General features: G+C 38.8%; 1 protein-coding gene across 1 annotated transcript in view; it reads left to right on the top strand.

Annotated features, from left to right (window-relative positions):
* The window catches only part of GLRA3 (glycine receptor alpha 3), a 140,001-nt gene that overhangs the window by 27,967 nt on the left and 99,859 nt on the right, over positions 1 to 12,175 (top strand). The window contains exon 2 of the mRNA XM_010995137.3: positions 6,112 to 6,239. Within this exon, the coding sequence (XP_010993439.1) occupies positions 6,112 to 6,239 (128 nt within the window). The remainder of the gene's footprint in view (positions 1 to 6,111; positions 6,240 to 12,175) is intronic.

The raw sequence follows: 12,175 nt of genomic DNA on the forward strand, positions 1-12,175 counted from the left end.
TAATTTTATTGTTAATGAATCTCTCAGTTTATAAAAGGCTTATAAAAATTGTGTATTGTATTTTTTAAATGATTTATCTCACCCAACCTACCCTCACTCCTTCCCAGTCCAAAGTGATTTCATGTTTTCTTCTCAACTCATTAATTAAATTACATCAGTGATTTTACGAATTTTTAAGTATCATGTCAAAATAACTATAATTTCTTGTTTAATTTAAATGTTTAGTAATTTTAAAATTTTCAGTGTTAAAAATAGAAAAATAATAGCACATATTACTGTAAAATATATTTGTTTTAGAATATAGATGATTTTAATAGATTTCCTGGTATGAGAGGAAATGACTCAGCTTTCTAAGATCATTTACTGGTGACATATTTCTTCCATCCTAGACTATGGTAGTGACAGGAAATGTTGTGTTTTCCTTTCTTCAGCTTATTTTAATTGCTAATTGCATAAATAATGAAAATTCATATTTTTAATAGAAACTATTTCAACAGCAGATGGGTCATTAAAAACGTTTTGTAATAACCTTTAAAAATGTTGTTTCACCTTTAAAATAGTTGAATGCTAAGGATATTATATATACATGTGTATATATCAAAGACTAAATACTGAACCTCACTCATTCATTTATTTAACAACCATTATCAATGCTTTCCAAAGAACCTGGCATCATGCCTGAATAATTTCAAAGAGCACATATGTAAAATGTGTATAATATGTATATAACATTTTTGGCAATAAGAATGTATTTCAAATGAAATTTTAAAACAAATAATGTCAGGTCAGATTTCAGGAGGGCGTGACTATGTGATTATTGTAGTAGCCCAGTTATTGTTTTTTTGAATATGTCAAAAAATTAAGATTAAAAAGGTAAATAGGAATCAGTTATTTATTTTAAGGAAGATCAAGAATTATTTTATCTTATTGAGACAATAATAATCTTGATTTTATTATTTAATTATTCAAATACGTTGAGACGTTGGGAGCAGACAGTGCTCGGTAATAGAATCTGAAATATTCAACCTGGAATTTGGGACAATGCGCATCAAACGCGTGTGTGTTCTTTGTGAAGAGGCTCTCTACTGATCTGGTGAGATGGGGGTAAATTATTTTGCTTGCATTCAGCTCTTTGGCGCACACAGAGAAAGCAGGTAGAGCACAGCACACAACTGCTGTGCTGTTATCTCCACGGTGTTCAAGGTCAAGTGAAGAAATGCCCATGAGCAGAATCATATCACGTTAACTACAGAAGATCTTACACGTTGACTTTTAACCCTGTTATCTTCGTATAGGTGTGCAGAATTCCAGGGATTCTTAGGTAGCATGATGACGTATAACAGCAAGTACATCACATAGCATTAGATGTCAGTGTTGACCACTGCTAGAGTGTGGAGAAATAATTAAAGAAAAAGTAGACGGGGAGGGTATAGCTCAGTGGGCGAGTGCATGCTTAGCATGCATGAGGTCCTGGCTTCAATTCCCAGTACCTCCATTAAAAAAATATGTAAATAAGTAAAACTAAATACCCCCGCCCCCCCCAAAAAAACCTATATATAGTGGACATCTCTAACTTCACTCCTCGAAACTATCCAATACCTTATTCCTCACATTAGTTCCAATATCAAACTTTTATAACAGCCCATTACAATAAATAAATGATTGCTTGATAGGATATGAGCAGATGTGGTTTTTAAAATGTTCTTATTCCATTTTAAGATTAATGTTAGATGTAACATTTGAAAAAAAATTATTTTATAAGGAAGTTAAAAAAGCTATTAAGAAAAGGCAGATTTTCTGAAAGATAGGTACTATATGAATGCAATCCATTATTTTTTTTTAAATTTAGTATTTATCTGCCTAAAGAAATCAAATTAATTTCACTTTGTTAAAATTGTAGACATGCAGTGTAAATCTTAACTCCATTTGCTGCCCTTCATAATTTTGTTTCTTTATCGTGCTATCTAAGGCTTCATATAGCTGGAAAAACGTAACCAAATTTTGAAAATGCCCAGTTAACACTTGTCATGGCGAATTTAACTCTTTCTTCCTTTCTCACTCTGTCTGTCTGTCTCTTTCTCTCCCTCTCCTCGCTCTTCTATTAATAGAATATTTACTGATACTTAGTCAGTTACAATTGTTGACTATTCATCTTGGGGAGACCCAAATGGTAATCTCTGTATCTTTTCTTTTAAAAGCAAATCTTTATATTACTTGCGAAAAAAGATACATTTTTTTTTCAAGTCTACCAAATAGTGTTATGGGAGTTAGCTGTTACTATGGGAGGAAATGCAATTATCCAGAGAGAGAAGATGGCTGGAGCTTTGAGGAGTGTTGTTCTTTGAAACACAAATACAATAAAACAAATAGGAAAAGAAACCTAGGGAGACATGGTCAGAGCGGTGATCTGAGCAAAATTAGTGGAACAGTGACCTCCGTAAATCATCTCCTCCGTCAAAGCAGTGAGAAAACTGTCAAAAAGGTGACAGTCAGCTTTTTTCAGAACTCTTGTGATTAATCAGAGACTTGCAGGAATCCATGAAGTAGTTTAATCGGGAAGAACACCTGAATCTTGGGAAGAAGAGTGGGATTTCTCGCGGTCTAACTTGCCCTGTTCCCACCCCCTCTCTCTAGCCCCGCAGTAGCGTTGCAAGCCAGTAGGTTGCAATTACAGTTAAAAAAAAAAAAAAAAAAAAAGCAGCCTGGCAGCCACCAGAGGGGACAGAATGGATATTCAGAATGGATATTTAAAGATATTCAGAATATCTTTAAAACAATATTCTTGGAAAATCGTCATTATTTGACCCATCTGAAGGTTTTTCTGGAAGACCCCACTTGTGAGACTGCTTTTATTTCACCTAACTCGGACCTCACTCGGTTTGAAAAGGCTTTTTCCTGGGGATTTTGTCAGTTGTTTAACTTCACGGGTACCTGAAGCAGTAGAGAACCGTGGGTGAAAACAACAGACTAGCCAGAAAGCGTAAAAGAAGAAGCAGTGGAAGGTAAGTCCCTAGGCGTCTGGAAAAGCTCCCTGTAGTCCCAGGCAGCTAGAAGTCCACGCATGCGCACGGGGCTGTGAGCGGCCAGTGCGAAGGGCTGAACGCATCCTTCCAAAGTTCCCACGGTGGAGTTCTAACTCCCAATGTCTCCAGACGCGACTTTATTTGTAGGTAATTATGGTATCATGAGGTCGTATTGGTGGACCCTAATCTAATCTGACTGGTGTCCTTCTAGGAAGAGGAGATTAGGACAGACACACAGAGAGGAAGGGCCACGTGAAAGCGAAGAGAAGGTGGCCATCTGCAAGGCAAGGAGGGAGGCGCTTAGGGGAAACTCACCCTGCCAACAACTTGATCTTGGACTCCTGGCCTCCAGAATTGTGAGAAAATTAATTTCTGTTGTGTAAGCCCCCCCAGGCCGTGACACTTTGCTAAGAAAGGCCTAGCAAACGAGTACACCCAGGGCTGTGCGCGTGCTCGGGGAAGTTCCGAGAAGACCCTGCGCTCTCAACTCCGGTGACCTTGGGCCCTGTGCAAATAGGCGGTCAGGGCTAAGGCAGATTAGTCAGCTGCCTGACTCAGTGTTGAAGCCTGACTCCGTGAACACAGGGCCCCCCGGGAAATGCTGGGAGACTTACTGGCACTAGGAATTTAAGAAAATCCCTGTGCAGTCATCAGCGGATCTGTAACCCCACTGAGCGGATGTTCCCGTGGTCATATACACGGAGGAAGGTAGGCTTCACAGCGTTAGTTCAGAAACGTCAAATGCTACACAAAGACTTGAAATCAGCTATTTCAAATACATTCAAAGAACTAAAGGAAGCCATGCCCGAAAAACTGAAAAGAAAGAATGACAATAAAATCTCACCAAACACAAAATACCAACAGAGAGACAGAGATTACAAAAGAATGGAAGAGTAATTCTGGAGTTGAAAAGTAGAGTGACTGAAATGAAAAATTCACTGGAAAGCTCCTACCGGTTTCCTCTGACGGCTGTAACAATTTGCTACTAACGGTGTGGCTTAAAACAAGAGAAAATCATTTTTTTCCACAGTTCTGGAGGCCAGAAGTCTAAAATCAGTTCACTGGGCCCAAAACAAGACGTGAGGTGTGAACCGACCCACAGTCCTTCAGAGGTTCTAGGGGAAAATCTGTCGCTTCCTCTTCCAGCCTCTGTTGACCACTGGCTTCCCTCGGCTGTGGCCGCACCACACTGATCTCTGCCTCGGCGGCCACATGGCCTTCTCTCTTCTGTCTGCGATCGAATGCACCGCAGCATCTCTCTCAGAAGGAAGCATGCCATTGCGGGCAGCAACATACCCAGGTGGCCTATGATAACCTGCCCCCTTCAGTGCAAACCTGAGGGACTGTCACTCTAGCGCCCGTAGTTATGGGTTATTTTTAACAGCTGAGGGGCAGAATATTATTAGTTCAGATCCGGATAAGTTGGTTTAATTTTTTGGTAAGAGAATATAGACATGCATTTTCTGACAACTGAAAGGAAGGATTTTGCAGAGAAAATATAAGGAATGGCTTAGAAGCAGCAGTATGTTCTTGGGCCATGGAAAATGAGCACGTCCTGCTTGAGAGGACAGAGAAAAGTGACTTAAAACCAGGTGGTAGAGGACAGTTCTGGAGTTACTGAGAAGGGAGTAGTTTTGTTTTGTTTTTTTTCCTTTTCATGATGATGATGATGATGACATTAGAATAAACTTTCCAGAGATCACAACAGCAAGGAGTTCAACTGACCAGTAATATCAGAGATAAAGGGTTGCAAAGTAATGTGGAACCCGCAGAACAGCGAGAGAAGCTTCACCCCTATTTGGAGAGGAAGCAAGAAAGACAGAATGAGAGTCACCGGGCAGATACGCGACTCAGCATGTCCAGGACTAGGCAGCAGTTAGTGGGTGCTGTCCGCTGTGGCGCTGTGCTCTCAGGGACACCACTCCCACATTATCATTCATGCTGCATTTCACAGCTGTGTTTATAAATTACTGATTATAATGTATGTGGTAGACAGTTTAATGGTGATGGCTCTAAGCTCACTGTCACTATTTGCTGGGAATCCTGGCAGGAGAAATTTCCTAACTTGATACTACTGAGAGTGACCACAGAGGTGCAGGCAGTGCTCTGAGCTCAGTGACAGAGCTGGGAGGAGGTGATGATTGACAGTCTCCAGGAAGTAACATCAGCTTGAATATATATATTTCAAACATGTGTGCCCAGGAAGTCTGCTTCACCTTCCTGAGCGAAGCTCTGTGGGTAAAAAGAAACATTCGATGTTAGCAGGCAGGCCCAGGCCTCCTGTGGATCAACCTAGATAAATGAGGAGCAGGGCAGGGGTGCTGTCGCACCTGCGGGCTCCTGGAGTGAGCAGCTGCATAAGAAGGGAAAGATTTGAATGGAAAAAATGCAATGATCCTGTCCCTTTCCCCAGACACAGGGTCTCACCAGGTAACAGCCAAGTGCACAGACTGCATTTATGGTATTTTCTCAGTCTCCATCACAAGTCTTAGATCTGGACAAAATGTCCTGCAGAAGAGCGGCACAGAGTGAAAGCAGGATGAGTTCACCTGAGCATGTTACTAACACAGGAAGCGCTCGCTGTAATTGAAGGGAAGAACACTGCTGTTTAATCTGTAGGACAGTTTTATTATTATTAAGAAAAACTCCCAAAGCCCTACAGGTGATTCTTTTCCCTCTATAAAAGCAGTAAGAGTCACGTATCAGCTGAACATTCATATTTTCTGATGCCTGAATCACTTAGGATAACTTTAGCTAAAAATTGCAATCAGAAATCAAGTTTGAGTAAACACTAATTTTGAAACCCTAATGATTTAGAGTGGCTTTGTTTCTAGATTTAACACGAAATATTGTTGCCTCTGACCTTTGGGCTGAATCCATGTGAAAACTTATAAATTTTGACTGTAAATTTTATACATACCTGACTGTTATGATAATATTCACTATATAGTGTATAAAACCTTTTTTGTTTGTTCTCAAAGGTTTTTTTGCTTAGCATTTTTATTTTGTATTTCTAAGTAACAGCTGTTAGGAAGACTTTTTTTGGTTTTTTTTGGTAAACTCTGTATATTTTTTTTCTCGTTTGTAGTTTGGTTGCAACAAAGGAAACAGATAGTGCAAGATCTCGAAGCGCACCAATGTCGCCTTCTGACTTTCTGGACAAGTTAATGGGGAGGACGTCAGGGTATGACGCACGAATCAGACCCAATTTTAAAGGTAATTGTTCGGCTTCCTCCTCTATGTGGAATGTGTTTTCAATATGATTAAACAAGATAAAGTTTCAAATTGATTTCCCCCCAAATTCTAATGCTTATTTCCAACAACCTTCCAAGTACTGTATTAGTCAAAGACAAAGAAGAAATATGTTCTCATATTCATAGCTACCATACTTTGTCTTTTTTGGACCAATAGTGATTTTTTTTTTCTCTTACTGTTGTAATACAGTTAGAGGAAAAATACAGGACTCCCCCTTTTATTGTACTTCACTTTATTGTGCTTCAAAGATATTACCTTTTTTTTTTTAAAATAAATTGAAGGTGTGTGGCAGCCCTGCATAGAGCAAGTCTCTTGGCACCATTTTTCCAACAACGTTGGTTCACTTCATGTCTCTGTGTCCCATTTTGGTAATTCTCACAATATTTGAAGCTCTTCTGGTTGTGGTTATATTTGTTATGGTGATCTGTGATCAGTGATCATTGGTGTTACTACTGTAATTATCTGGGGACACCATGAACTGCACCCATACAAGATGGCAAATTAATCAATAAATGTATGTGTTCTGACCGCTACATTGACCAGCCCTTCCCCTGTCTCTCCCCCTCTCCTTGGGCCTCCCTATTCCTGGAAATTAGGCCTAATTAGTAACCCTACAATGGCCTCTAAGTGTTCAAGTGAAGGGAAGAGTTGCAGATCTCTCACTTTAAATTAAAAGCTAGAAATGATTAAATCTACTGAGGAAGGCATGTCAAATGCCGAGACAAGCCCAAAGGCTTGTTGCATCAGTTAGCCAAGTTGTGGATGCAAGGGAAAAGTTCTTGAAGGAAACTAAAAGCGCTTTGCCAGTGAACATGTGAATCATAAGAAAGCCAAACATTCTTATTGCTGATATGGAGAAAGTTTGAGTGGTCTGGATAGAAAGTAAAAACAGCCCCAACCTTCCCTTAAGCCAGTGCCTAATCCAGAGCCAGGCCCTCGCTCTCTTCAATTCTGTGAGGCTGAGGGAAGTGAGGAAGCTGCAGAAAAAAGATCTGAGGCCAGCATAGGTTGGTCCATGAGGTTGAAGGGAAGAAGCCATCTCCATAACACAGAAGTGCAGGTGAAGCAGCCAGTGTGACGCAGAGGCTGCAGCAAGGTGTCCAGGAGACCCAGCTAGAAGCATTCATGAAGGTGGCTGCGCTGGACAGCAGATTTTCAGTGTAGATGAAACAGCCTTACGCTGGAAGAAGACGCCATCTAGGGCTTCCATAGCTACAGAGGAGAAGTCTGTGCTCGGCCTCAAAGCTTCAAAGGCCAGGCTGACTCTCCTGTTAGGGGCTAGTGCTGCTGGTGACTTGCAGTTGAAACCAATGCTCATTTATCGTCCAAGAAGTCCTAGGGCCCTTAAGAATGATGCTAAATCTACTCTGCCTGTGCTCTATGAATGGAACCACAAAGCCTGGATGATAGCACTTCTGTTTGCAACATGGTTTACTGAATATTTTAAGCCCACTATTGAGACCTACTGCTCAGAAAAAAAAAAAAAGTTTCCTTTTAAAATATTACTGCTCAAAAAAATAAAATAAAATAAAATAAAATAAATTATTACTGCTCATTGACAATGCACCTGTCACCTAAGAGCTCTGATGGAGACGTGTGAGATTCACATTGTTTTCATGCCTCCTAACACAACATCAAAGAGTCATTTCAATGTCCAAGTCTTAATGTTTAAAAAATACACTTTATAAGGCCGTAGCTGTCACAGGCAGTGATTTCTCTGATGGAGCTGGGCAAAGTCATTTGAAAACTTTCTGGAAAGGATTCATCATTCTAGATGCCACTAAGAACATTTGTGATTCAGGGGAAGAGGTCCAAATGTCAGCGTGAACAGGAGTTTGGAAGATGTTGACTCCAAACATCATGGATGACTTTGAGAGGGTCAAGGCTTCCGTGGAGGAAGTAACTGCCAATGTGGTGGAAGCAGCCAGAGAACTAGAATTAGAAGTGGAGACTGAAGATGGGACTGAACTGCTCCAATCTCATGATAAACTGTAGCAGATGAGGAGTTGCCTCTTGTGGGTGAGCAGAGAAAGTGGTTTCTTGAGAAGGAAACCACTCCTGGTGGAGATGCTGTGAAGGCTGTTGAAATGACAACAAAGGATTTAGAACATGCCCTAAACTTAGCTGGTAAAGCAGCAGCAGCAAGGTCTGAGAGGATGGGCTCCAGTTTTGAAAGAAGTTCTATTGTGACTAAAATGCTCTCAAGCAGCACTGCCTGCTCTGGAGGAACCAGTCACAAAAGGCAGAGTCAGTTCACATAGCAGACTTCAGTGTTGTCTTATTTTAAGAAATTGCCACAGACGCCCTACCTTCAGCAACCCCCACCCCGATCAGTCAGCAACCTTCAGCATCCGAGGCAAGACCCTCCACCAGCAAAGAATGCAACTTGCTGAAGGCTCAGATGAGTGGTTAGCAAGAAAGTAATTTTTAATTAAGATATGTACTATTTTTTATTCATAATGCTATCGCAAACTTACTAGACTACAATATAGTGTAAACATAGCTTTTATATGCACTGGGAAACCAAAAGTTTTGTGTTTTATTGCAATATTCACTTTATTGTGGTGGTCTGGAACCAAAACCCACAGTGTATATGAGACTTGCCTGTGCTTGACATGATGACTCATTGTAGGAAATTACATCTCCATTGAGGAAACTCTAATATAGTAATATGTCTATATATATATTCTCACTAACTGGAATGGAAGCTTCTTTAGGGCTGGCAGAAAACCTTCCCATATTTTAAATCCCCCACAGAAAGACTCTTTATATTGTAAAGAATCTAACATTTGTTGAATTTAGGTACTGGGGAAGGGTCTGGATAACTAAACGTCACTGATAACATTCAAGAATTTATTTCATCTACCAAATCTTACTTAAATTTATTGACAAGAGTATAATGATCAATTTGAGAGTGCCCCTTTTTATTCTTCTGTTTAGTATAGTTGAGAAGCAACGTTTTTATGAGAGTTATATGTGGATTATCCAGAACCACAATATGTCCTGTAATTTAATTTAGGGTAAAAGATTAGAGAGCTGTTCCCATGCCCCTAAAATAATTAAATATTATTTTATTCAATAAAGAAAATAACCTAAGTTATAAGAATACACACTTTTCCACATGATCCAGGTAAGCTGTTTTCATTATTAAAGGTGAAAAGAAAAGCAATATAGTCTACAATAATTTTTTTTCCCTAAATTTGTTCTTATGGGAGGAAAAAAAAAAAAAGAATTGCTTAGCAGTGGTGTAAGAATTAATTAGAGAATACTAACAAATAGCAAGTGGGAGAAAAAGATAGAAGTAATGTTTGTTGATAATTAAAGGCAGAAAATTATGAATTGCTTCAACTTCAAAATGAGCTTAACATTTAAACTGTGGATTACATTTCTTGATTTGTTTTTAGTCATTTTGGGCATAAATATTTTTACCTCTGCAGGAGAAAAACGCTGAAAGCAATCGTGAGAAATAGTTCAGCCTAAGGGGTATTATATACAAATGGAAATGAGAAATTTCAGCATTATGAGGATCTTTTACAAATTGAGGGAAAGCAGGTTCCCTGACATTAGGTTGAGAACAAACTTTGAATTGAGCTTGAAAAACATGCAAGTATCATGTGAGTAAACAAGACACAATCAGTAATTAGTGGATTTGCTATGGTGACTCTCTAGTCAGGGATTCAGAAGTATTGCTTTGTTTTTACTGAAAATTAAAGAGGAAAATGTATTCTATTTTTAAATGTCTATGAACATTTAAAAACATAGAAACAGACCCAACAGTTTCTTATTAAAAATACAGTTAAGTTACTAACCATGCGTTAGTGGTCCCAGTGCCCTACTTGTTCACTGGAAAGTTTACTTTTATTTTATTATTTCAATCATTTATCCAGCAAAGGAAACTTTAAACCATCTTAAATGTGATTAGTTGTTATTATTTCTGTGCAAGGCCAGAAAAGGACTCCGAGGGTTTGGTATTGCTTAAAACAAGCACTGTTTCTCTTTTATGAATAAAAACCACATACCTAGAAACTAGCTGATAACCAAGCCAGTTCAGAGTTAAGTAGATTTTTTTTTTTTTATTGAGATTAGGAGAATCAGTTCGAACTCCCCAGAGGCCTTAAAGGAAGAGGAAAAAAGGGGAGATTTTCTCCTTTCTATAATTTTCAAAATACCTATGCTCTAAATTCAGAAAAGTAAGTGCGTGCTGCACTTGATTACCAAAAATAATAAAAACAATACGTGGCTTTTCACCTTCGTCAAGAGTCAAAACTTTTTTTCGTTAGGGGACCCTCTCACAACTCCACTTCCAAATTAAGCAAATTCAACACTGCTTCACTTTATTGAGTAAAAGGAAATCATAATCTTTTGACCATTGCTCAATGGCCAATATTGAAATATAAATAAAATATAGTTAGATATTTTTGCGGTATTTACATGCTAACAAGCTAAATCCAAGGCCTGTCAGGAGATGCTTAGACAAGGGGAGAGAAAGATCAGCCTTTCTGTTGTCAGGTACCAAGGGACCCATCACAGAAGCTCATCAGACAGAAGTATGGAGTGGAGACACTGTCCGCCTGATAATACTGAACTCAGTTTTTCTGTGCGGTAGTTCGCAAGACTAAAAATACAGCGTCCCCTTGCCTTATTGTTTCCATGTTTTTCCCCTTGTCAGTTTTTTGTTGTTGTTGTTATAATGAGCATACACCATTACATGAGTTTCAGGTGTACGACACAGTGAATTGATTTTTTTCTTATATCATTTGAAACTAGAAGCCAGTTTAAAAAGCAATTGAATAGCAAATAAAAGCGCATCCACAGACAATAAAATCTGGCTTCACTGGACTATTTTTCCAGCTTTTTCTAGTTTTGACTTCTTTCCTCTGACCCTGCTTGTTTACGCCCCAGTTGGTCTCTGATAACCTGAAGTCTAATTTGGATCCAGGCAGAAAGGACTCCCATCAGCGGTCACCTGATTATGCTTTCCTCTTCAACATTTATTGCAGGTTTTTAAAGCTTTTTTCATTGTCCCCAATGGCTACCCTCTTTATCTAGAAATAACATTGTTTGCCCTCACAATGTCTTTGTGGTTTCTGTCTTTTCATCCGTAATATTCCTCTATATTAATCCCTTTCTGCCACATCACAAATCCAGTTTTCAAACAGTCTGTTCTGCTGTGACACATTCTATCCCCAGACTGATATGCGTACCTAATACCCCTTTTCTGCCTGTAATGTTTTTGCCGGGAGAGCATTAGAATCTCTTCTATTCATTTTAATTATTCCTATCCATCCAGACACTATTGTCCTTGAATAAAATTCGCACTTGTTTTTTTGAAAAAAGTACATTTTCTATTTGCATTTTTACATAATACAAGGTCATTTTAACAAAAAGAGTCTCTTGAATAACAGGCCTTTCTAGAACTGTCGATGTCCACCTGCAACGTGCACAGATTTCAGTTCTGTCCCCTGTAGTTTTAGGTTTTGGTTGGTTGTTATTTTCTAATGTATTCTCTCTGTAGTAGTTATTTCTCTTTTTTCTTTTAAAACAATCGCAAACCAACAGAAGATTTGCAGGTATAGCACAAAACTGTTTTCTTTTTTTCCTGAACCACTTGAAAGTAAGTTGCTGACCTGCTGCCCCAGTACTTGAGTGTATCATACAAATAAGAACATTCTCTTAGATTCAATTCGGGTAATGCATCTTGATAGAAATGATGCCGTGTTCTATTTGCATCTTATCGGATTGTGGACCCATGTTAATTTTTACCATTACTGATGATGGTCACGTTGATTAATTGACCAAGTTGAGGCCTGCCAGAGTGCATCTATATCCATACACATACATGCATAAGCATACACACATACATGTATGTATATTTATATTTGTATTAATTTACATTG

The sequence above is a fragment of the Camelus dromedarius genome, chromosome 36 (assembly GCF_036321535.1).
Source record: "Camelus dromedarius isolate mCamDro1 chromosome 36, mCamDro1.pat, whole genome shotgun sequence".
Classification (NCBI taxonomy): Eukaryota; Metazoa; Chordata; class Mammalia; order Artiodactyla; family Camelidae; genus Camelus; species Camelus dromedarius.